The 27,142-nt window shown below is 37.1% G+C and overlaps 1 protein-coding gene across 9 annotated transcripts in view; it reads right to left on the reverse strand.

Annotated features, from left to right (window-relative positions):
• Positions 1–24,191, reverse strand: part of MED23 (mediator complex subunit 23) — a 42,173-nt gene extending 17,982 nt beyond the window's left edge. For 4 of the 9 annotated variants that reach the window (XM_022556665.2, XM_022556634.2, XM_030760264.2 and 1 more), the window contains exons 1-15: positions 23,943–24,190; positions 23,560–23,591; positions 23,314–23,401; positions 20,922–21,046; positions 18,692–18,803; positions 17,155–17,253; positions 16,488–16,589; positions 15,944–16,013; positions 14,550–14,662; positions 13,175–13,270; positions 12,610–12,627; positions 7,337–7,537; positions 4,401–4,544; positions 2,625–2,770; positions 1,416–1,661 (exon numbers count right to left, since the gene is read on the reverse strand). In XM_022556665.2, the coding sequence (XP_022412373.1) occupies positions 1,416–1,661; positions 2,625–2,770; positions 4,401–4,544; positions 7,337–7,537; positions 12,610–12,627; positions 13,175–13,270; positions 14,550–14,662; positions 15,944–16,013; positions 16,488–16,589; positions 17,155–17,253; positions 18,692–18,803; positions 20,922–21,046; positions 23,314–23,401; positions 23,560–23,591; positions 23,943–23,990 (1,640 nt within the window). In that variant the 5' untranslated portion in view covers positions 23,991–24,190. Of the gene's footprint in view, positions 1–1,415; positions 1,662–2,624; positions 2,771–4,400; positions 4,545–7,336; positions 7,538–12,609; positions 12,628–13,174; positions 13,271–14,549; positions 14,663–15,943; positions 16,014–16,487; positions 16,590–17,154; positions 17,254–18,691; positions 18,804–20,921; positions 21,047–23,104; positions 23,145–23,313; positions 23,402–23,559; positions 23,592–23,942 lie in introns of those variants that run through there. The other 5 variants (XM_022556658.3, XM_089922001.1, XM_022556643.2 and 2 more) reach the window with 5 other exon arrangements.
• Positions 24,192–27,142: the final 2,951 nt, after the last annotated feature.

Here is a 27,142-nt window from a genome sequence, read left to right on the forward strand (position 1 = left end):
TCAGGATCTCTCTGCTCACGGAAAAGCAAAATTTGGGTACAACTCATGTACTCAACTCAAAATTTGGGTACATGCTTGAATGGTTTTAGGCTGTTTCTTTTTCAAATATGTCACTAAAACCATTTAAGAAATTAACTTTTGTTACAGAATTACTTAACAAATCACTGGTAAGACCCAAATGTTAGGTACTAAAGGGACTTTCCTCAATTTCGTCACATATGCCAGTAAAGCGCTTGTATAATTCTAGCACAATGTTAACCATTTGAAAAAGAGCATGTTTTTTCTAGAACCAATGACCCCCCACCTGGAGGTCCACACATACATTCTCTTTGACCTAGGCAGTGTTTGAAGTTTGAGCCAACACTTAATGGTTGAGAGTCTAGAAATAAAAGCCCTTTCCAAAAAAACCAAGAACTAGATACACTAATGTTCATTCTTACACTGCAGAAATTAGCACAAGTGGCAGCACCGTTAAGTTGAGCCCCTCCCGCTCCAGTCAGCCTCAACCCCTCTATACACACAGGCTTCCGTGCACACTATTACCTGACTCGCCTTCACGCAGCCCCAGGCAGGCATCACTCACTTACATTATCAGCTTGGCTCCTATGGGCACTTGAGGTTCTAGAATCACACCCAACACAGCCCTTTCTGTCTTTTAGAAACCATAAATGTCAATTCTAAAAGCACTCTTATGTATAGTCAACATAGGAAAGATATTACAGTTTTTGCATCCCTGGACTCAGCAATTCTACTTCCAGCAAATTATTTAATAAAAATGCAATTATGGATAGGTGCAAAGACAGCCAGAAAGGTGCAAAGACAGCCAGAAAGGTGCAAAGATAGCCAGAAAGATAATCTTCATAGCCATCTTTATAACACCGAGACACTGCAATCTCAGTATCCAACTACGTGGAACTGACTAAAGAATCACACATAGACACACAAAAGACTTCTTTGTAGCAATTAAAACAGATGTTCCTGAAGAGCACTAGATCTAAAAACATGTTTAATTTAAAAGAAAACACCAAAAAACAGGTGTGTAATAGATTATATGAGAAAAAGGTGGTTATAAAATAGTACTGTAGTTAAGAACACATTTTGAAAAAACAAAAATACCCCCTATAAATTCATATATTTATACATAGAAAAAAGACTCAATACATATATATAAATATAATTTTACAATGCTTATTTCTTACGGAGGGATTATAGCAATTATTTTCATTTTCTTTGGGTTTATTTGTATATTCTAGAATTCCTATAATAAACAATACCATTTTTGTAATAAAATAAACCTAAAGGTTTTTAAAAATATACCTGGCCATAAAATATACACACATAATCATGAAATCAAGTCTTTGCTGCACTGATATCAATTCCCTGGCATAGGACGAAATAAATAAAAAAGAACATACCTCATTTTGGCATGAACTGTCAGTGAGTCCAGGAGGTTCATTGGTAAGGGAGTAATAGATCCTGAAGCCAAACAGCTCGTTCCAGGAAGAGGTATCCTCATAATTCCATTTCCATAAATAGTTTCTACCAGAGCTCCCATGGGTAATGTAAAACATTCTGAATTTGTAGAGTATGCATTACACAGCAGGGCGATCTTATAGTCATTCATCTGTAAACTTTTATTTCTAAGACTCTGCTGTAGGAACCTAAAATTTCAAGTTCCATTCAACAGAAAAAAAGTGCAAATAATTTCTAGAAAGGTAATTTGCATTTCTAAAAAAGTTTAATTTCATGCAACTATATATTTATTCCTATAGGTATTATAGTTTCTGCCCAAAACATAGTGTCAACACATATAAAAGACTGAGAAGCATTTCAGAAAGAATGTAATTATAAGTGAACACTGAATGGTTGTTAAGTATGTACTATATATACTGCACTGAGATTCAGATAATGAAGAAATAACTCACAGATTCATGAACTAGCCTACTTATCTATTTGCTTGAGTACAATAATATACCTTCATTACAGATGTCACTAAGGAAAAATGGTTAAGGGTTACCTCACAAAATGAAAGCCAAATGAAATGTGAAGTCTGACTACCCTACAGTCTCCTATGAAGAGATCTGTCAGTCAGTCCTTTTCAGAAGTTCAGCTATTCCTAACACCCTTGACGGAAGCCCAGTCCTATCTAAAAGAGGGCATCTTCTTTGAGTAATCGCAGCTTTGGAAATGATGTAAGGGAGCATGCCAGCCAGATCAGCTCAATCAATCCTGGCAGCCCAGGGAGTGAAAGATATCCCAGTCAGATCATGCTCAAATTCCAAGTACTTAAACAATTTTGAAACATTTTCACACAGTTTTGGAAATTAAGTATTTTAACTAAGGTAAAACATGTAAAAGCAAAGATTAGACCTGAAAATTAAAAAAATATATATAAATATATATCTCCACATACATATAAACAGGCTTGGTTAGTCTTCTAGTTGCTTTCTGCTGCAACGGATCAGGTTCCCTTAGTTATAACGTACACATTAAATATTTACCCTTACCTCTAGTGGATGTGGGAAGATTTCCATACTTCACATAAATACTGAGACCAATATTAGTCTACAACCCACTATTTATTAAATTAAAAAAAATGAACTGTCAAGCTACAAACAACTTACTCATGGTGAAGCTTTAGGGAATGAGGTATTGGAATCTGTAGCTTGGAGTTGTCATTTTGAGCTTTTCTATTGAGGTGAATCCAAATGCAGGTCATTGCAAAGGCATGAGTTGACTGGGGTTTGTTGATGTCAGGAACTGGGATAAACTAGAAAAGAACAATTTAAATACAAGAAAGAGTAGAATTAACTAATTATATATATTTTAGTAATCCATTTCTGCTATATCTCATAATTTAGCTCCAACTGTTCAATAACACAAATCAGAAGATCTAACAGCTATCAGATATTGAAACTATTACAAGATTGTTTTTACTTGCCAAGAAAATAACTGAAATCCACAGGTGCTTAGTCAAGCTTTTCCTACTGCCACAAAGCATTCATAATCATTAAATTTTTATTCTTGGACTCCCCTGGTGGCACAGTGGTTAAGAATCTGCTTGCCAGTGCAGGGGACCCAGGTTCGAGCCCTGGTCCAGGAAGATCCCACAAGCCACGGAGCAACTAAGCCCATGTGCCACAACTACTGAGCCTGCGCTCTAGAGACCGCGAGCCACAACTACTGAAGCCCGCACGCCTAGAGCCCGTGCTCCACAGCAAGAGAAGCCACCGCAACGAGAAGACTGCGCACTGCAACGAAGAGTAGCCCCCACTCGCCGCCAACTAGAGAAAGCCCGCGTGCAGCAACGAAGACCCAATGAAGCCAAAAATAAATAATCAAATAAATTTATTAAAAAAAATTTTATTCTTTAAAAATTAAACATCATTAAGAAAAAAATTAATCACATCATTATCTTACTGAGTGTGATAAATATGAATACAGAGTTTCTAAAAGTCACAATATATGCTTTCCAAGAACATATAAGAGACATGCAATCTAAATGAGTAGCATAAAACATATTGTTTATTGATGTGTGAAATGACACGGATGTCTGGAATTTGCTTTAAAATCATCGGCATTAATAAAAAAGATGAGGAAAGAAGATGAAATAAGAATACTTCTTGAACTTCCCTGGTGGCACAGTGGTTAAGAATCCACCTGCCATTGCAGAGGACACGGGTTCGACCCCTGGTCTGGGAAGATCCCACATGCCGCAGAGCAAATAAGCCTGTGTGCTGCAACTACTGAAGCCTGTGCACCTAGAGCCTGTGCTCTGCAGCAAAGAGAAGCCACTGCAATGAGAAGCCCACGCACAGCAATGAAGACCCAACGCGGCCAAAAAAAGAATATTCTTGGTGATGGGACAGGAGTGTCTTTTTCTATTTACTCTACATTTTTTGTGCATTTTAAAATTTCCATAATAAAATGTTTCTAAAAAATGACAATCATCAATATATACCATATTTTACTCAAATACCTTATATAATAAAACACTAGTGTGACACACTCAATTGGCAAACAACCAAAAAAACCATATTAACAGATACTGATATTATGTGGTCACTCAAATGTGTATAGATTAAAACAGTTTCATGCTTTTAAAAACTGTAACCCTGTTTAGAATGTAGAGAAAGAGCTTGTCATACTAGATGTTCAACTGTGATTTAAGATAAACTTCAAAAATAATCTAGTTCAATTTCGTCACTTTATACAGGAGTAAACTAATGTCAAGAAAAACTGAATGTCTATCCCATGATCACAGCAATCACAAAAACTGGGAAAAGAACCATGTTTCCAGCGTTCAAGTCCAGTGCTCTTTTCACAAAATCACACTAAAATCCTTAAGCATAAATGAGGCATAATTCTAATCACATTGTTAACTATTTAGTAAAACTTACTTCTTTTTCTGGGTACAGAAGGTCAAAGAGCTTCATGACAGGGAGAAAATCAGCTAGTGCATTTTTCTGAATACTTCCAGAAATGAATTGCAAGAGAACCCACATCAGATGATCTCTGCCTTTAATCAGTCCTCGCCCTGCTAACTGTAAAAAATGTTTAAATACAAATCTACACAGCCAGTTAAAGAAACAGATACAGTAAAGTTTAAAGAAAAAAGAGAGAGAAACCTTGTTCTCAGAAAGTTAGCACCTTTTTTTTTTTTTAACATCTTTATTGGAGTATAATTGCTTTACAATGGTGTGTTAGTTTCTGCTTTATAACAAAGTGAAATCAGTTATACATATACATATGTTCCCGTATCTCTTCCCTCTTGCGCCTCCCTCCCTCCCACCCTCCCTATCCCACCCCTCCAGGCGGTCACAAAGCACCCCTGAGCTGATCTCCCTGTGCTATGCGGATGCTTCCCACTAGCTATCTACCTTACGTTTGGTAGTGTATATATGTCCATGCCTCTCTCTCGCTTTGTCACAGCTTACCCTTCCCACTACCTATATCCTCAAGTCCACTCTCTAGTAGGTCTGTGTCTTTATTCCTGTCTTACCCCTAGGTTCTTCATGACATTTTTTTTTCTTAAATTCCATATATATGTGTTAGCATACGGTATTTGTCTTTCTCTTTCTGACTTACTTCACTCTGTATGACAGACTCTAGGTCTATCCACCTCATTACAAATAGCTCAATTTCGTTTCCTTTTATGGCTGAGTAATATTCCATTGTATATATGTGCCACATCTTCTTTATCCATTCATCCAATGATGGACACTTAGGTTGTTTCCATCTCTGGGCTATTGTAAATAGAGCTGCAATGAACGTTTTGGTACATGACTCTTTTTGAATTATGGTTTTCTCAGGGTACATGCCCAGTAGTGGAATTGCTGGGTCATATGGTAGTTCTATTTTTAGTTTTTCAAGGAACCTCCATACTGTTCTCCAGAGTGGCTGTATCAATTTACATTCCCACCAACAGTGCAAGAGGGTTCCCTTTTATCCACACCCTCTCCAGCATTTATTGTTTCTAGATTTTTTGATGATGGCCATTCTGACTGGTGTGAGATGATATCTCATTGTAGTTTTGATTTGCATTTCTCTAATTAATGATGTTGAGCATTCTTTCATGTGTTTGTTGGCAGTCTGTATATCTTCTTTGGGGAAATGTCTATTTAGGTCTTCTGCCCATTTTTGGATTGGGTTTTTTGTTATTGAGCTGCGTGAGCTGCTTATAAATTTTGGAGATTAATCCTTTGTCAGTTGCTTCATTAGCAAATATTTTCTCCCATTCTGAGGGTTGTCTTTTGGTCTTGTTTATGGTTTCCTTTGCTGTGCAAAAGCTTTGAAGTTTCATTAGGTCCCATTTGTCTATTTTTGTTTTTATTTCCATTTCTCTAGGAGGTGGGTCAAAAAGGATCTTGCTGTGATTTATAGCATCTAACTTTTACATTTACTAATTACTTTTTCTCCACTCAAGGCACACCCAGCAAAGCCTTTTAAATTATTTTAATATTATATGTTTTCTCCCTGACCTCCAAAACAACTATGCATATCAAAAATTAAATGTTTTAAAACATGATTAAGTCAATAATGTATGCATGAGAATCAAGTTTAATTTGCGAATATTATGAAAAATATTTCATCAAAACACAAGGAGTACTTTATTGTACCAAAAGGATGAAATTTATTGTTTTTACTCCTCAAGGACTGGTTATCCAACACACTTTTCCTGGTTTCCTGTAGATTATAACAGAAACCAGTGGTGGTGATCGGGGTGGTGGGTAAGTGGTGGTTGAAAGGATTTTAACAACTCTTATGAAAATATTTCCCCCAAATAATCTAGACTATCAAGATGTTATAGATACAACAACACTATTTTATTCCCATTCAATGTGTCCAAAGCCTTATGCCTAAAACCAACCCTTTCCACAACTTACTCTTCCACTCGTATTCCCTGTTTCGGATTCATTGTTGTACTCTTCCATTCACCTGTCTAGGCAGACACCAGTGAGTGATCCTAGATTCCTGTTACTCCCTGTCACCTATCGTCACCAAGTCGTATTCACCTCCCAGCATACCGGGTTTCTGGCTCCTCCTCTCTGTCCTGGTTTAGGTCTTCAGCATCTCTCACCCAGACCACTGCAACAGCTCCCTTACTAATTTCTTTGCTTCTGATTTTGGCTCCATCCATCTCTACATCACTGTCTTCCTACATGTGGTCATTAGCAGTAATTTTTCCAACTTGTATATGATGATGTCATTCCCTTCCTCATTTGCTTCCCAAAGTAAATTTAACTCAGAACAAACACAGGGTCATATAAAGTTCTCCATGTCTGGCCTTACCTTCCTGCTTTCTTCATCTCACCAACACTTTCCCTTTTACATTTTTCTTTCCAGCTATCACACACTTTTGTCCCTTTCCAAATGACCATCTTATTGTTATGGAAACACTTTCCTCTTGGCAAATTTCTACTTGCCTTTCAAGTAATAGTTTCAAGATCCCTTTGAGAAAGCCATTCCTGATGTCTTTAATAGGGACTATTATCTCATTCCTATCACAAGGAAACATGCTTCCATTATGTGAACTGTAATATTATAATCAAATTGTTTATACCTATATCTTCCCACCGGTAAAGAGCTCTTTGAGGGTACTATACTAGTGCCTTTTCATTTTGTATCTCCTTGTCCTTGCACTGTGAATATGTGGAATGAATAAGTGAATGCAGTTTTTATGGTGACAAGAAAATGAGAAGTTAAGAAACCATAAAGGCACTGAACAAAACAGAAATCAGAGCTCGGAACTTCCGTTCACTAGGTAACATCCACACCAGTCTAAAACATACTAATCAACAGGTAAAGTGGCTCTGACAAAGGGTGTGGTACTTACCTTCTGATGAAGAGAAAGGACCATATGTGGAAAACTTGCAAACTGGAAAAGCACAAAGAAAATGAGCTGACTCGAGAGATGCTGCCAGAGGAGTTGGCTTGTTCCCCCATCATCAAACTTCTCCTCGGTCTCCGATCGCTCCATGGCATAAACCACCAGATCCACCAACTGGTCCTCCAGCACAGGGCAGCGCTGCTTGTGCTGTAGGGCAGAGATTAAATACAGTATTCCAAAAGCCTCCCGGTTAGTTTCAGAAGTTACCAGTTAATGGGCATTAATCGTAACAAGAGGCTGAGAAGCATGGAATGAAGTTGAACTTAGAAAGTTAAGGTTAGATTTAGTCTGTTAAAGCTGCATCATGTTACATTATCATAGAGGACGAGTATCATAAAAAATTATTTTTCAGGTCTCACACAAAACAGCCTTCCCATTAACTTTTGACTTTCACTACAGACATCAGTGTTCCAATATGACAAAGGGCACTACACAGTAGAAAATTTTGTTATTTATTTTTTGAACAAAGATCATTTAAAAGACAAATGAAATGGGGATAACAGTATTAAGCTTGCAATCTAGCTCAAAATATGAAAACCCTGGATTTCCAGGAATTAAATACTATGACAGGAGAGCAAACAAAGCAGTGTGTAATCTATTTATTTAAAAGTAATCACCACATGTTTACACTAACTTTATATACAGAGGTATATCTAAATGGCTTCTAGATTACTCAATGTCTATTTTTCAACGTGTGGTATTGATCTGATACTGAAAGGAAAACTTCCTCTACAAAAAAAAAAAAACTTGATCTCAAAGTTAAATCTCTGCTCTTCCCTCTTAGAAGCCAAACATAATGCAGCTTTAATTTTAAATTAGACTATTTTAAAAATCTAAAACAAGAAAAAGAATTGAGTTTAAACACTAAAAATGAAAATGCAACTTCCCTTTCTAGAGGCAAAAAGATTTATGCTTTTTTAAAGTGATTTTAAAAAAATGTACTTTTACCAAAAGAAATATGTTGAGCCATATTTTAAGCCATTTTTATACTTTTAATAAAATGTTATATGACTTAATAGCCAGGCAGTTGGAGGCCTTTCTAATGAATACAATACTAACATAGATGCTTTCCCTATAAACTTTAGATGTGATTATTAGTCTTTTGCCATGAAAAAGGGATATGATTTCCTTAAATTTAGGGGAAAAATGCAAAATGGGGACAAATTTGGAAAAAAACAAAACATAATGAAGAGCATCCCCTCTTTTGCATGCTTTCTGCCAGCTCCAAACTTGTAAAGCTCCAATATAGCTGCACTTTCTTAAAGCATGCAAATAAAACAAACATCTATCCAAAACAGTAAGCATCAATGGTTGTTTCATATTTTTTCCAAAAACACAATGCCATGATCACAGTTCAATCACATTACAGGTTTACGAAGAGCAATATTAACACCACCAGTTGGGACTACAGTACTTTTCCTCCAAATGTAATTATCATTATGAAGCAGAGCAAAGTGCAACAGACAACACTACAAACTATTTCTTAAATCAGCATGCACAACTACTGTGTACAGGGCTTGAAATTCACTAGTTCTGCCAACCACCAACAACCTAAGAAATGTGTCAGACAACACAAATTTAGAGCGAGATCATTCAAAGTATACAAGAGTCAGAAAAATTTGTGAAAAGAAGTAAAGCCAGAATTTCCAGTAGGAATTTTTCTTCAGTGATGGGAATTTGCTGCTAGTTGGAAACGAACCAATTTGTCATCTATTCCTCCATCCATGATGGTCTTCCATCAGTCTGCTTCAGGAAAAAAGAATAAACTAAACAAAATTGGTGTTTAGCACCTGGGTCATTTTTGAGTTTCCCTTATTAGTATTAGCTATTTGTTTCAGAGAACTGGATTTTTACCTACATATTTTTAGGACTGCAGTGATTGATGGTCATATAGTTAATGATTTAGAGGAAAACCAAAAATATTAAGATTTTGGCAAAGTAAGAACAACTAGGAAATTTACAGTCAAAGCTGATAAGCTTTCAGTATACACCATGACTCAAGACTACCCCCAGATTTTCTGTTAACAATTAAATCAGTCAGGAATCTCTATGGCACCAAATGCACTGGTTGGTCTGAGGGTAGCAGAACATCTATCAGAATGAACTCTATATTTCCCAGATGTTTTTGGTTAAATGCAAGGATAGTGCTCACACCAAGTTTAGGGATAGCTTACACATGTTCCTTTTTTTACTCGCCAATTTTAATAATACCAAAAAAAAAAAAAAAAAGAGGGAAAAGTCTGGAATATAAAATGATCTGTGCTACTAACTACTTTAGAATAAGTTTTGCTTTAGTTTTCAACTGCTAAAAGATAATTACATTAAAATTAAGATTCTCCACCACATAAGTTTTATAAAGTGGAAGAAATGAAAATTCGTAAATCAGTTTAATGATCTGTGAATAAAGGCTAATTATCAGTCATAGGGTGTGATAATTCTGGTAGCCAATGGATGCTATGTCTATGGCTATTCACAACTTGCTGAAAGCTTTCATAAATTTAAGTCTTAAGATATAGGCATACAAATTGAATTAGTTTACATCATATGTATATGTATGTTTAGTTAAAGCCTGTGTTAACAATAAGAATCTAAATTCAGTATTTTAACAATGCAATTTCTGCATAACAGCTCAAACTGTATCGGAAATTTGTATTAAATTTTCAGTTTTGGTAAATGCTGAAAATCAGGCACAAGGAATTAACAGAAGCATTAACATTAAGCCCCACCCATGCCCTGATTTTTTCCCACCACTATTTAAAATGGCAAATGATAAGGCTTTCCGTCTTAGTAAGCATATCCTATATTAAGTGGCTCCTGACATTTTCATACAAGTTTTGGTACTGCTTATGTGGTGCAATTTTAACATACTGTACTTAGGTGGGCGTAAGTTAACTTAAAATCATTATTTCAGTGCTAGAAATCAATTTTAAAGCAGTATCTATTTAGGACAGGTTGGGAAGAAAAATCCCATCGTATGTCATTTATCATATTCTCTACCAATCAGAACTGGAGTCCCACGCCAGTTAATACCACTTTCAATGGTGCCTTTTAAGGATAAACTGAGTGATCAGTCTAGTACTTCACTGTCTCAGGGCAGCCAGAGTTCACATGCCACCACAAAAGAGCTTGAGGAGTGAATCTGTTTTGTCATGCTCTTATTCAGTACAAAGAATACAAACTCTTGTGCAAATACACAAAACAGGATTCTTACACTGTGAACACTACCTTGCTGGTCACAGAACTGGGCTATTTATGACCTTCTGAATGCAACCAATTTTAGGATAAAATACCATAGCCCAATTCCTACTGGAAAATGCAATATGGACAGCTCTTAAAAGGTTTCAAAGCTTTAAGTACATTATTGCATTGCTAGAGAGAGGACAAGAAAGTATAGTGCAGGATATAGTTCTGTAATGATAAAAGATGTGATGAGATAACTTGTTTATTTTTAATCATATGCTTCTTATACAGTGTGCTCTCATTGTCTACCCTACTCTCCAGGTGGTAAAAATAATACACCAAGTCAATGCAGCATATATCTTACAAGTGCGCTCACTACAGTTTTCTCCCAAAACAATTAATGATGAATTGTGAACTTCTGACAATGTTTACACTACAGTGAGATCAATATTAATAATGTTCTGTCAGCATTTCCATTATAAACTTTATTTTTTACGGATTTATGTCTTAGTCATAAACTTTTTTTAGGTTGAAACTTGTTACTGAAAGGATCAGATCAGAAACACCCTTCTCTAAATTTTGTCAATTTCTAGTTTGAGAAGAGCTGCCCCCCAAAAGCAAAAAGCTAAGGATGGCTAAGGATATCTGGGGGAAGAAGGTACTTGCAGCTCAAATTACCATGGGTACATTTATTCATCAAACTGCAAAAAGAAACTGAGTCAAGTATGCCTTAAAGTGCACTGCAAAAATTAGTTTTAAGACATAGCATGAAGCATTCTTTCAAGGTTCACTGAATACTTACCTCTAACTCAAGTGAAAGCTGATCAGAGCTAAAGACTTGGTGTTTAAGATGTTACATTGACAGGTTATGTAAGGTTAACTGTCAGATACTGTGGTGTGAAGCAGTTTCAGTTTCACATGAACAAAGGCTTGTCCAAACAAGGAGACTTGGTAAATTTTTCAGAAGAAAAAACTTAAAATAATAAAAGAGATACTGCTACTAGGGTGAGGTTTGGCATGCAAAGTTTCAACACTGAGCAAGTTTTATGGCCAAGCTATATGTCCTTAAAAATAGGGCTTTATAAATGGAAGCACTGGCACAACCTTCACTATAGTATTGCAAACAGCAACGCTATTTTATATAACCTAGACAAGAATGTCTTTTTAAAATCAAAAAGCTGGTCTATTTTAATATGTTGGGCTCAAAAATTTTTAACAAAAATAATGAGAACCACTATTTTGCTTAAAATCTCAAAGGTGAAAAGTCCTGGAACAGACTTGGGACTGTATAAGAGTTTGGTTTATAAAGTTTGGCCATTTCGTGTTCCTCCTGCCACAGGTGGACTTCAGCTGCGAGGCGCTCACTGCAGGAGGAGGACACTTCTGGCAAAGACTGACAAAGAAGGGTGTTTGTCAAGCAGGTGTGGGGTCACCTAAGAGTGTGACATTTCTTAGTCAATCTCCATGTTTCCAAAAAAACTTCCCCATGTAAAGCGTACCACTCCAACTTTTAAAAGTAACATATCTCTGTTAAAGTGCTTTTGTTCTCTTTTTTGTTTTGTTTTTAATTTGTTTTTGTTTTTAGGCAAAGCAACATAAGTATTTTTATTGATGTTGTTGTTTGTTTATGTTTTAATAGTCTGGAAAGATAAAGGCCACCACAAATCTTTCCATCTCTGAAAATTCCACCAGGCTAGCTTTAGCCCTAAAGTATGAAAAACAGTAAAATGGAGTGGGAAGGAAAAACAACCCATCAAAAAAGTGACAGGCTTTATCATGTGCCAGGTGTTGTCTCTTGATTTGATTAAAAAAAAAAGAATATTAAAAAAAAAAACAAACACCAAAAACCAAAAACAAAAACAATCCACCAAAAACAACTCTCATATCCCAAGAAGAAATTCATTTTAGTGGCCTTGGTCTCAGCATGGTCCTGCCAATTTCAAGCCCCGACCATACATGTATTCTCTAAATGGAATCAGTGGCTACAAAGCGGCCAGCGTATCGTTAGTCACAATACAACAGTAAGGTTGTGAACATACCTGAGCAATGTTCAAGGTCTAGAGCATTGGAGGATGGGCAGGACAAGACAGGACAGAACAAAAATAAAGGAAGAAAAAAAGAAAAGACAAAACAGTGACTATGAGGCCAGCCTCAAGGAACCCAGAGTCAGCACAAACCCTCCCACATGTTAAACCACCAAAAACAAACACACACCAAAAAGAAAAAAAAAAAATCAGCAATTGAGGCCATGCTGAAAATACCAAGGGTTATAAAAATAGACACCCAAACAACAAAAAAAGTCAAAAATTATGGTTACGTCATGGGTAGGTTTCTCTGGCAAAAGGTATACTTGAAACTGGCCTTATAGAAAAAAAAGCAATGCAAAATAAACCAATTTTTAAAATATCTCCTTCTTAATTTAAATATTCTTAAAGCAATATATAAATGATAAGAACAATACATTGTTTAATAAACCATATATTAAAAAAAAAAATCACCGAATAGTTCTTAACTGTTTTGCTCAGTTAGCTATAGCAAAGAAAAGAGAAAAGAATAGTGCAGATTCTATGCAGAATTTACTAGGTTTCCAGCACAGTACAGTACCTGCTTATTTAAACCTAGCATATTGCAGACCATATCCCTGGAATAAGGCTGCTCCAAAACATATCTCAACAAAGCAGTCTGTGGTTCAAACAGATCCTTTAAAGAAAATAAAGAAAATTATTGCTTCAAGATCAAAGTTAATGTTAATTCAAATAATTTGAAATTGGGATCAAAAAATCCTCTAAAGGCACTTGTTACCTTCACAGAGTAGGCAGTATCTAGTGGAAAAAAATCATAGGATTTTAGTGCTTACAATTAATCTGTTCCCACCCCTCATTTGATAAATGATGTAACTGAGGTGAAGGGACTTGCCCAAGGTCATAGAGGAAAAGTTAGAAATGGCTTCAGCTACAGTCACGTGGAAGTCTTAAGCATCACTGTAGGGAAAGGATTTTTTTCCCCAGAAATCTTTCTAATCATTCTCCTACAAGTGTAAACATAGACATCATTTCCAAATTTGGAGAGGACTTGATAGCACACGGGTTAAGAGTTCAAATCCTGACTATACTATTTCCTAAATGTGGGGCCTTTTAGTCAAGTTACTACCCCACTCACTGTCTCAGTTTCATCATCTGGATAATGGAAATATTAAGATGATAGTTAAGAATAAAAGTTGTTGCAAAGTAAGCTCTTAAAACAGTGCCGGGCGCATAGTAAGTTCACAATAAGTTCCTCTGTTTTCATTATTACTGCTATCATGATTGCAAATTCCATTTAGTTTACCACTTTTTCATCTTCTAAAGTTTTGCTGACTAATATGCCAAGAACCCAGAATTGTCACTTTAGTTGCACTATTTTACACTCCTCACTTTTGGAAAAGTTTCCTAATCACTGTCTATGTCATTTTTGACATGAAAACATTTACATGAAAACTATCTTGCCCTCCCCATACCCTGCTCTGTCACTACTCCAAACCCCAAGATAATAAAATAAATGTCATATTTCATTATAGCCTTTATGTCTATATCACATATTTCATTTTATGGATATTTGTGGATTTTTTTCCTTTGAGAAATTTCTACTCTACTTTTGTCCTCCCCTTTTGAAAAAAAATCTAACAAATAGGGACACTGCAAATTCATTTTTGGTCCCTGCTTTGTAAAGGAAAAGTGAAAACAAGGAATCAATTAAAAACTTCAATTTTCTAACACCAAGTGCTTTGCCAGGAGTGAACCGTTGGAACATAGACACCTGCAATATCATAAACCACAGGCTGTACTTGGATATTGAAATCATATGATAAACCATAAACTATCTTTCATTAAATATTTACTTCTTCAGTCTATGAAGAGACAGTTTAGCATTACACATCAAACACTCCAGGATGAAGACTCTTAGACGGATCAAGAAAGTTCCATCGTATTTAGTAACATACCTTATCATATGGCAAGAGGCCTTTCAAAGGAAAACGGAGAGTTGCAGGGTCCAATTTCCATGAATTACAAATGGCGCCTGAGTTATTTACAACTGGCAGAAGGCTGCAACGGCCTGTATGCATTACAAAAAAATGTTTCTAAATAAATGTGAACATAGAAATGCCTGGTCCTTCATTCGCTCTACAACTATTTAATGAACATCTATGCTGAACCAGGCACTGGTTAAAAATATGTTTTAATTAGATATAAGTTTGGGAATTTTCTTTGATTATTTTTAGCCCAGATGGTTAAAGACCAATTTGTACAGGCCTTCTAAGCTCACAAATGTTGCATTTGTCCAGGGACAGAGGTCGGCAAGCTACAATCCATGGACAAAATCTGCCTGTTTTTGTAAAGCTGTACTGGAACACTGTTGCTTTTGCACTGTAATGGCAGAGTTGAGTAGTCGCAGCAGACTGTATAGCCCACAAAGCCTAAAATATTTGTTATATCACCATTTATAGAAAAAGTTTACAGACGCTTAATCTAGGGTCAACCTGAGTAACTTTAAACATGATGCTCCTAGAAGCCTTAGATGTAGTATATGACCATCAATCAGTTCATGTATCCAAATGCCTGATAAATACTGTCACTGCGATGTCCCACAGGCACCTCAAGTTCAACATAACTTAAACTAAATTCATCATCATCCTTCTCAATCCTCCCATAATTCATTAAATGATGCCAATATCTACTCAGTTACAAAAACTAAAAGCCTAAGAATTATCTGTCTAGTGTCTGTTTAGTTTTTGTATTTCCAGTGTCCAGAATAGCACCTGACTCACAGAAAGTGCTAAAAACTTCATCATTGACTAAATCATGTCTATATTCCAGGCTGTTCTGAGGCCACCATGATTTCTAGAAATTATTCAGGAATATATATGAGCACTGCAAAAACTGCAAATCACGTGCTTATTTTTAAAAGAAAATTCTGAGAATCTAACAAACATGAAAAAATGGAAAACAAAATAAATGAAATACAGAGCAAAGGTGTAAATTGGAATGGGCTGAGAGAGTCAGATAATCGAGGGGCAGATCTACTGCGACTTCCAGTTGCCTAGAGATTCCATGGTGCTTTACTAGCTCTACTAAAAGTTCCCTCTAATCACCAGGAAACACATCTTCTAGAATGGTTCTATCTGAAGCTTAGACCGGTCCAGACAGTTGCTTTTCCTTCCCTGTACTTAACACACAAAGTACCTGAAGCAAGTAAAAGGACATTATTAAGCTCCTAGAGTTATACTAAAATGACAAGTCACCAAGACATGTATAAGATACCATCCATCAACTTTGTTCAACAGTCAGATCACTAAAGACCAGGTACTTTTTAGTATATTTTGAATTATAATCCTACCGCAAATGGAGTTGATCCTTGCTGTGGGCCTGAAGGTGTCCACAAAGTCTGATACCAGGTTTCCAAGTAACTGAAACAAAACAAAACAGAAGACAAATAAGTATAAAAATAAAACCAAGGTTGCTGTGAGTACAAGAATCATTTACATAAAATGAGATTATGTAAAGATTTAGTACAATTCCTGGCACATAAAATTACTCAAAGGTTAGTTCTCTTTTGCTTCCTTCCAAACAATTACTGACCAGTTCATTTCTTCCTGAATTAAGCCAGGTCATACCACCATGTTCTTAGCTATTTGATGAAGCTATGTGTATTTCATCACATAATATATAAACTGTCTCAGCAGGACAGAAGAGAAATGAAAGAAATACATATTACGTATTATCTAAGGATAAAGTGTTAAAAGAATAAGCACACAAAAAAAATCACATTATTATCTAAGAATAAAGTGATCATTAAAAGAATAAGCACACAAAAAATCAGATTAATATAACGATTTTTAATAAAACTTTCTATTAAAAATTTTAGAAAATATCAAATTTACCCAGTGTGGAAGTTTTCCCTCAGGATATAATTTCCTGATCTCTGTGACTGCAAAATATGCTGGTAATAAACAAGCATTTCTTTCCAAGATATATGCTATAACCTAAGAAAAATAAGAGGGCGATGTTATTATTTTGACTAGTCCCACAGATAAGCCCCTTAAATGCAATAACAACAAGAACTATGGTATTAAGAAGTAGAGATATTACTTCATGGATTCACTGGGCTTAAACTGTAGCATAAAAATTTTGTTTATATGTGAATATCTAAAAATGAAGATTAATAAATAATAAAATGACTGCTGATAGTAAGAAACATTGAAAATGCATCAATTATTGGTAGACTCTAATAGGAAGGCAACAGACTAACAATTCTTGCAACATTAGTTACAAAGCACAAAGATCTTCTAAGTGGTCCATTGATATTAAAATGGTTGAAAATACTTCAATATCAATATTGTTGCTTTCATAGTTAAAAACCATGAATTAATTAAAATATAAAATTTCCCTCTGAAATACAATGAAAGTGAAATAGAACCTTTAAAACACGATTTTTGTAGAAGTAAAGAAATGGAACGTTTTACAAGCTACCGTAAGTTTTAAAAGCACAGAACTATGTAAAACTAGACTTTTTTTAGGATATGATCAATGAATTGCAGACATGTTTACCTCTCTTGCTGCTAGAAGCTGCTGTACAACAGCTGAGCTCACTGTATTGGGAATTGTTAAGGTTTTCTCCAAAATCACTTTTAAGAGATCTCGAACACCCTGATAGAACAAAAAAGTCACAGGTTAAAATATAAAAACGTCCCCGGTGCTAGTTAAAACATCTAAAGTTTTCAAGGTTATACACTTGGAAAAAAAATGTTACCCTCAAGGTCACACTTCTGATTTTTTCTGAACCAGAGCTAACATTCAACCTCCTAACATTAACCCAAGAGAAGTGTCATGTTCCAAAGCAGAATTCTAAAGAATGGCTTGCAATATGAATGAAGAAAGTCACTTATAAATAAAAATTAAACTTTCCACACTCTGCTAAGCTTTTTTGATCGTCACAACATTAGAAGAGTTTCTATTACTATGAGGGTCCAAAAAGTTTAATTTGAGCTTAATGGACAGAAATATATTTGAATATAACTTGAAAATACTCTGAAAACATGGACAATAATACAAACTTTCTGGCAGATGACCTTTTCTACTCCTTCCCATTGCATATTCTAACTTTATTCCCCTTTCTCATCATCCATCACATACTTTAATCCCTCAAACTTATCGAATAAGGCCATTCTGTTAACTGGTCATCCATATCTATCACCAGTTGCATTATTTCAGAGCAGAATCTGATACATAGAGAAGAAATTTCATTCCATAGTATAAACAATGTGATCTATCTTATAAAAAAGACAGACAAAACATATATATGAAAGAAATTAGAAACAATTATAAAGCACCATACAAATAAGTACGGAGGTAAAAACTACATATTAATGCTAAGAAAGGTGAAGTAAAGTACAGAGAAAATAATCAGAAAAAGCTTCTTAGAATTAATTCTGTATTAAATCACGATTCAAGCCAATACTTATCAGTTAAGTCATTTTAGATTAGCAAAAATACAGACATAAAGCACAGGGTCAGGTATTGGCAAGTCTTTCAAAAAGGACAATAACAAAAGTGGCTTGAATGAAGGAGAAGCTTCTGCAGCTATGGAGCTCCTGAGATGTATTATGAGACACAACTAGAGACTGTATGCTGTTGTTTTTGGTCAAGAGCAGAGTGCTGAAGACACCAGGTAAGGAAGGAAATGTGTCCAAGGGAGGTCAAGGTGAAGCAGGACTTGCTCCCTTCATCAGCTGAGGCCGGCATCTCTTCTCAGTTTCATACACACCTGCTCTGTGCTTTCATTGGAAAGGGGCCCCAACATCCTAAGATTTGTGGCATGAAGGGACCCAGAGTCTGCTTGGTGACTTCCCTACTTGTCACAGAAATTTACCAGCCACCTGCATTTTTAAGAATGTTGGGAGGGGAGCAGAGAAGCTGTGAGAAACACTGAGCAATTTTAAATCCCTTCAGGAGATACAACAAAAAAGGAGATTTTGTAAATGGTTCCACTTCATTTCTCCCATGTGAAATTAAGATATGTACACTGAAAAAGTAATCACACCTAACAACGATTACTTTTTATATTGAATAATTAGGAAAAAAATACCTTGTAATCCACTCCTCCAATTATTTTCCGAACCAGTTTAAATGTTAAGGCCCAAAGCTGTGTTCTTTCCCATTCAAGTGTGTCAGAGTTTATCAGGGATTCACAAACCATCCTAGAAAAAAGGAATACCCATTCCAATTACAAGACAGAATTTTTGCAAGTTCTCTAATAGCCAAGGTCTGTGTACTCTGGATATTATATTTGCCACAGTAAGGTTTTTTTTTTGGCCACGTTGGGTCTTCATTGCTGTGCGCGGGTTTTCTCTAGTTGTGATGAGCAGGCTTCTCATTGCAGTGGCTTCTCTTCTTGCAGAGCACGGGCTCTAAGGCACATGGCCTCAGTAGTTGTGGCGCACGGGCTTAGATCTCCATGGCATGTGGGATCTTCCCAGACCAGGGATTGAACCCATGTCCCCTGTATTGGCAGGCGGATTCTTAACCACTGTGCCACCAGGGAAGTCCCAGTAAGTATTTTTCATAAAGGTACATATTACTCAAGCACACTTTCAAAAAATTACGTATAGTATTTTACATTTTTTACCTATATGAAAGACTAAACACAAAGTAGAACTAAATAATATTAATTACATTATATTTTTACTAGAAAGATATGTACCAAAAGCTATTGGTTAAATATTTACCATTTACCAGTTTGTGGCAAACTGTATTTTTCCAAGATGGCTGCAAGAAGACTTTCGATCCCACATGCTCTTCTAAAATGTGACATTGATACTCCTCCCATGAAAAGTATCAGTGTCATTCTCTACCCCTCAACCTGGGCAGGCCTAATACTGGCAAATGGGATGCTGTATGACTTTCAAGGCAAGGTGGTAAAGCTTCTGCCTAGCCCTCTTATGAATGCTTGCTCTTGGACTCCACTATGCTGTGAGAAAGTCCAGGTTACATGGAGAAGGCACATGTAGGTTCTGGCCAACAGTGCCAGCTGATGTCTCAGATGACAGCCGGGTATCATCCACCAGATATGAATGGGGAAACCTTTGTCATGACTCCAGTCGTAGCCACTATCTGATTGCAGTCACGAGACCTGAGAAAAAACTACATACTACTTGCCCAGTCAAGCACTATAATCATGAATGTTAATAATAAAAGGATTATTATTGTTTTAAGCCACAAAGTATTGAAGTAATTCATCAAGCAGCAAAAGTAAACTGGAACCAACCGAGCAATTCCACTCCTGGGTATATAGCAAAAAAAAAAAAAAACACTAAACTGAAAAGATACATGCACCCCAATGTTCATAGCAGGATTATTTACAATTGCCAAGATATGGAAGCAACCTAAGTGTCCCTCAACAGATGAATGGATAAAAAAGACATGCCATACACACACACACACACACACACACACACACACACACACACACACACAGTGGAATACTACTCATCAATAAAAAAAGAATGAAACTGTGTCATCTGCAACAACATGGATGGACTTGAAGGGTACTGTGCTAAGTGAAATAAGTCAGACAGAGAAAGACACACACTGTATGATATCACTTATATGTAGAATCTAAAAAATACAATAAACAAACTAGTGAATATAACAAAAACAACAAAAGTTAACTGGAACAAGCTCATCAACGTGAGTGATTTTAGTCTCTGGACTGAAAGGCAAAGTCTGCCTGGTTTTGAGCACCGTAAGTATACAATTCTAAGAATACTGCATCCTAGAAATTAAAAATGAGATATTACAAAGGATTTCTTGTTGAGCCCAACTTCCTTCTTCATTCCCTCAACCAATTTCTAAACTTTAATAAAAAAGTAGATTCTGGGCTTCCCTAGTGGCGCAGTGGTTAAGAATCCTCCTGCCAATACAGGGGACACGGGTTCGAGCCCTGGTTCGGGAAGATCCCACATGCTGCGGAGCAACTAAGTCCGTGCACCACAACTACTGAGCCTGCGCTCCAGAGCCCGTGAGCCACAACTATGGAGCCCGCGAGCCACAACTACTGAGCCCACGTGCCACAACTACTGAAGCCTGGGCGCCCTAGAGCCCGTGCTCCGCAGCAAGAGAAGCCACCGCAATGAGAAGCCCGCGCACAGCAACGAAGAGTAGCCCCCACTCACCGCAACTAGAGGAAGCCCACGCACAGTAACAAAGACCCAATGCAGCCAAAATTAAAATAAATAAAATAAAATAAATAAATTTATAAAAGAAAGAAAGAAAGAAAGAAAATTCTTTAGATTGCTCATATTCACCATTAAACGTACCTGGGTGGAAGGAGACCAGTCTCGACTGCCATTGCTAAGCAGTCATAAAGAAAAGAAATTCTTTTAGGACTATGCTGGCCGTGAATGAATTTAACAATCCACTGGATGCACTGTTCGTGAGATTCCTGGAAAATCAGAAAATGATTATGCTTTAGGTCTAAACTTACATTTTGTAACTAACAAATAGCTAATGGTTCCTGGGAGTATATCAAGACTATGAATGAGATACTCCATTACAAATTCATGGATGAAAACAAATTCTAAATAAAAAAACTGAAAAAATTCAGATTTAGTACTTGAGTTATAGTAAGCTCAAAATCATACAATTATATAAGCTTCCACCATTTTTACTACATGGCACCTCCAAAAAGAGTACGATTTTATTAACATATTCATGATCAATAGAAAACTCTAGCAAAGATTGTGTACGGCATTGTAAGCAGTGCCCTTAATGGCAGATATAAATATTCCTGTCACTGGGGGAAAAATCCACTATGAATTAGTACAACAGCCTCATGAGAATTTCGTGAGTCTAATTCCTAAGAACCCAATGAGTTATGAATCTAATGACATATCCAATTTCTAGACTTGCAAAACTTTAAATCTGATACAAAAATGTAGTACCCAAATCACAGATTATCTTCTAGGATATCCTCAAGATGTCCTGCTCCTCTGTGCTACCACTGTCCCTGATACACACTTCTACTGTTGAACATATAATGCTGATTTAGAAATACTTATTTTCTTCCCAGCTCCTCCATTAGAATATAAAATTTTCGAAGACAAGGGCTGTGTCTTAACTCATAAAATGTTTAACGAATTATTAAAATATTAAAGTATGTCATAAAGATGTTCAACATCACTCAGAGAAATGCAAAAATAAAACCACACTGAAATAAAATTGCTCCTGTTTTTAGATTGGCAAAGATCAAAAAGTTCAAAGATCAAAAAGTAGATTAACATTCTACTATGAGGCTCTAGGGAACAGATACTCTTATAGATTGCTATCGGGAGTATAAACTGGTAAAACCCTTATGGAAAGCTATTAGGCAATTTCTATAAAAACTACACATAGACATACCCTCCGACCCAGCAATACTATAAATTTATTCCGTGTCCCACGCATAAAACTGTTCGTTATAGTATTATTTAAAGCGAAAAAGGGTAAGAAGCAACCTGTCAGTTGGTAGGAGACTGGTTAAATAAAGGAAGGTGCAGCCATATAACAGAATATTATGTTGTTATAAGAAAGTAAGAAAGGAAGGCAGAAGTAACTCTTAATGGATTGATGTAGAATTACTTTGAGAATTTAATATTAAGAGGAAAAAAGCAAGGTACTAATGAACAGTGTACACGGCATATGAACATTCTATAAAAATGATTCTATGCATAAAACACTTCTAGGGGCTTCCCTGGTGGTGCAGTGGTTAAGAATCCACCTGCCAATGCAGGAGACACGGGTTCAAGCCCTGGTCGGGGAAGATCCCACATGCTGCAGAGCAATTAAGCCCCTGCACCACAACTACTAAGCCTGTGCTCTAGAGCCTGCATGCCACATATACTGAAGCCTGTGCACCTAGAGCTCGTGCTCTGCAACAAGAGGAGCAACTGCAATGAGAAGCCCGCGCACCGCGACTAAGAGTAGCCCCCGCTCACCGCAACTACAGAAAGTCCGCGTGCAGCAATGAAGACCCAACGCAGCCAATAAATAAATAAATAAATAAATAAAAAGAAAAAAAATAATTAAAAGTAAAAGAAATTTTAAAAAAATGAATATATTGAAACTCTGTGATTCATGTCTGAGTAGCAAGTCTTAACCACCAGCAGCTCAAGTGTAAACAGTTCTCATTTTCCTACCAAAATGCACCATGAGAAGATAAGGTACTATTGGACTATGAGCTCTTTAAGGATCACACACTTTGTCTTTTTCAAGGCTGCATTTTCTGGTGAATGTTCTCTGTTACTAAGTTTTACTGCTCCTTTCCTCAATTTTATTATATCTTTGTATCCTTATTGTGGCATCTTTGTATCAATGCTGGGCCAGTTTCCAGTTCCTAAAAATGGAAAATTTTATCCATTACACTCCCTAACACAGCTGTTTCGAAGTACACCAAACAAATCAGCATAGGATCAAAATGGTTTTATATAATCTAACTTGGGAGAGATTTATAAAAACAACTCACTGTGCTGTTGTCAACCTGATTTTTCAATACAGATTCTCTACTGGAAGAATACAAATTGAAACAAATGGCAATCAGAATTGACAAGTAAAAGATGATGACAATTTTATTTCTCCTTTTCCGGAAAGACCTTAACAGCAACATCAAAGAAAATGTGAAAAAAGAAAGGGTCAAAAATCATCAGCTGAGTGTATTAAAAATGCAGAGCTCACCTGAGAAAGACCACCCCAAAACTGTCTGAAGGCCCCCAGACAGCTAATTAGTTTTGTTTTTTCATCTTCAGGGGTGTCCATAAACATGCTAAAAAACAAAAATAGCATTATTTGCCACTAGTTTTAAAAAGGTAATTCAACATAATCAGAATAGCGGATCTTAAAAACCTCCAAATCAGACCTAAATAAAATCTTACAAAGATACACTCAGGTAAAAACACAAAAATCTGCCATGCATATACTCACCCAGGGAAAGCCTCTTCTATAATTTCCGTTTTCTGTTAAAAAAAAAAAGTAAACGACGTGAATTTTGTTTTTTTAAAAAGGGAGGGGGAGGGGCGTGCCCGAGCAAAATAATACAATGCAACAAGGGCAAGTCACCTTAATCAGCAACGCGCAGAAACAAACAATACCTGCCTGCTTGGCCTGTAACAAAGGGTGTTGTGGATTTCAAAGGAGACTTGGAATTGGACAGCAGTTTGAGAACTGCTCAACCGTTGCACACATACACGGTTTCACAACAAAGAAGAGATGGAGGAGAGGTTGCCCAGGCCAGGTTTCTTGAGTTGTTGCCCGCGAGCCACCCCCTCTCCCAGCCATCGTCCTGGATCCCTGGTCGTTCCACTCACCACCACCTCCTCAAAAATGCTCTGCAGTTGCGTCTCCATCTGGACCATCTCCCCCGCCTTCCTTGGACACCAGGCGCGCTGCCCGGGTCAGGCCCGAGATCCGTCAATGGAGGGGCAGAGGGCCGCAGACGCCTGTAGGAAACCTCAGCCCGTCGGGGTCGGTTTCTTCCCCAAGCGCCCAGCTGAGTCCGTCCCCTGTTTGTTGCAGGGCCCAGCAAACAACCGGAAGCTGCAAGGCCCAGCAAACAACCGGAAGCTGCACGGAAGCCGGATCGCTGGGTGTCCTCTGATTACGAAACCCGCAGAAACCAGGGACACAGTCAAATGGTTCCGCCTGTGGAGAAGTGCGGCGCGCGAGCCAGACGAGAGCGCCCCTAAGTGGAACCTCGAGCCTAAGTCACCCCGAGGCCCGGTCGGCTGCAGACCGCCACTTCGCGGCTGAAGCGGGAATTGCTTCTTGCTTGGTGCTGATGCTTTTGCACGGCGGGAAGAAAACAAGCTTGAGACCCAGGGGCTAGAGCCTGCGGGAAATGCTCCTCTTGCGACCTGGGGCAACCTGATGTCTACGAGCTGCTGACCATCTAGGATTCCGTCAGCAGCCTGGAGCCAGGAATTGAAAGCTCACTTTTCTAGACGACAGGGACAATGCCTTCTCGACTATGGTAACCTCAGTGCCTTGCAGAGTGCCAGAAGCACAGCAGGCTTTCAATGAAGGTTGAAAAGGTGAATGAACGCATCACTACTGATTTTTAATTAAAATAATCGAATAATAATATATACTGTTTTCAGTTATGATCATCAAAAAATAATATTTATCAATTACTAAATACATATAGCCTCTTTGGTGGTGGGTAGGGATGGAGAAGGGTGGCAAAGAGGAAGGTTGATTCAGTGGCATGGTCGGAGCAGATACACTGAGGGGTGTGCCGCCCACCGCTGTATTCTTTGAAGCATCAGTTGACATTTTTGTGGAAACTTGCTCTCATTCTTCAAGCTGATTTAGGTGTCTCTTCTTTGTCTTCATATAACACTTTTGTGTGTAAGTAGTAGAGGACTTCATTTATGGAATATTTATCCACCGTTCCCTCAGTGCTAGACACGGTGTTAGGTATTCACTGAACTGTATTGCAGAGTGTATTTTGCAGAATATCTGAGCTATTATAGAAGGGTGACAGAGCCAGAATTATTAAAATCCAAGTACCCTAGCAACCTATTGTTCTTTTTTGTATGCTAAACAGATTATTTTATTGTGGATTGTCTTCAACCAGATTCACTTCTAAGACAGCTTTCATTTACTAGCAGATTTCCACGTTTCGGCTCTGTGTTTCGAAATTGGTATATTCTCTCTCTTTTTTAACATCTTTATTGGAGTATAATTGCTTTACAATGGTGTGTTAGTTTCTGCTTTATAACAAAGTGAATCTGCTATACATATACATATATCTCCATATCTCCTCCCTCTTGTATCTCCCTCCCACCCTCCCTACCCCACCCCTCTAGGTGGTCTCAAAGCGCAGAGCTGATCTCCCTGTGCTATGCGGCTGCTTCCCACTAACTATCTATTTTACATTCGGTAGTGTATATATGTCCAGGCCACTCTCTCACTTCGTCCCAGCTTACGCTTCCCCCTCCTCGTGTCCTCAACTCCATTCTCTAGTCTGCGTCTTTATTCCTGTCCTGCCCCTAGGTTCTTCAGAGAAATCGGTATATTCTCAGCAAATGCCAGCTACTCTTTTTTTTTGCCAGCTACTCTTGATATTGGTTATTCTAAATCCTTTGCATTTCCGTATAAATTTTAAAATCAGCTTGTCCATTTTGATCAAAAAATACTGAGATTTTTATTGGGATTAAATTGAATCTATAGTGTAATTTGGAGATAATTGATACCTAAGCAATATTAAATCTTTTAGTCCACAAACAGAGTTGATCTCTCCATGTATTTAGTCTTCTTTTATTTCTTTCAGCAATCTTTTATAGTTTTCAGTGTGCAGATATTACATATCTTCTGTTAAATTTAATCTTATGTATTTTATATGCATTTCGGGGGGATGGTATTTCAAGTAGCATTTTAAAAATTCTGTTTTCCAGTTGTTTATTGCTAACATATGGAAATACAATTGCTCTTTGGATATTGGTCATTAATCCTGTGACCTTGCTCAATTCACTTTTTAGTTCTAGTAGTTTCCCCCCAAGTAGTTTTTTATAGAACCCTTAGAATCGTCTCTGTCCACAATTGGTCGTCTGTAAATAGGACAGTTTTACTTCTTCCTTTTCAACTTACTTCTTCCTTTACTTCTGTTTCATGCTTTACTGTATTGGCTAGGACCTTCATCAGTACAATGTTGAATAGAACTGGTGAGAACACACACCTTTGCCAAGTTCTTGATCTTAGGGGGAAAGCAGCCTTTCATAAAGTCTGATGCTAGCTGTAGGTTTTTCACTGATTTTCATTATCATTTCATTGACACTGTTTGTCAGATTGAGGAAGTTCTTTTCTATTCCTAGTTTACTGGAAGTTTTTATCATGAATAGATATTGAACCTTGTCAAATGTTTCTCTGCCTCTATTGAGATTTTTCAGTTTTACTCTGTTAATGTGATGGGTTTAATTGATGGGGTTTTGAATTGTGGGAGAAGGGAATTTCCCCCTCTTTTTCCTCTTAGTTCTTTTGAATGGCAATTAAAATGACATAAGGCAGATTAACGGGAGAAAATCAAATTTATTACATATATACAGGGAACCCTCATAAGCATAAAGAATTCCAAAGACAGTAAGGCAAGATGAGGTATATTTATTATTCTGGACTGGAGAGAAGGAGGTAGGAGTCTGGGACTTCAGAGGGACATAAGGCATTCACAGGAAGATGAAAAGAATTAATATTTGGTAAGCATATGTTTGCTAGGCCATCTAGGGGCAGCGGAACACAGATAGGACTTTGATCTAACTAGCCTTGGTAGGTTCCTCCCTGTCTACCACACCTAGTTCATATTTTACTGTAGTATCTATGGTGTGGACTCCTTCCTCAGACAGGTCGTCTATCATAAATTCTTTTAGACAATAAATAGTGGAAGTTCAAAGGTTCTTCCTGAGCCTTTTCAGCATGCCAGAGTGGCACATCTTGGGGCAGCCTGCCCTGAACCCCATCAAAATGCTAAACCAGTTTTGCTTCCATGGGATACATACTATTTGGTCATGATATG

Source organism: Delphinapterus leucas, chromosome 12 (assembly GCF_059928025.1).
Source record: "Delphinapterus leucas isolate spDelLeu-1000000601 "Yukka" chromosome 12, BTC_Dleu_Yukka2, whole genome shotgun sequence".
Classification (NCBI taxonomy): Eukaryota; Metazoa; Chordata; class Mammalia; order Artiodactyla; family Monodontidae; genus Delphinapterus; species Delphinapterus leucas.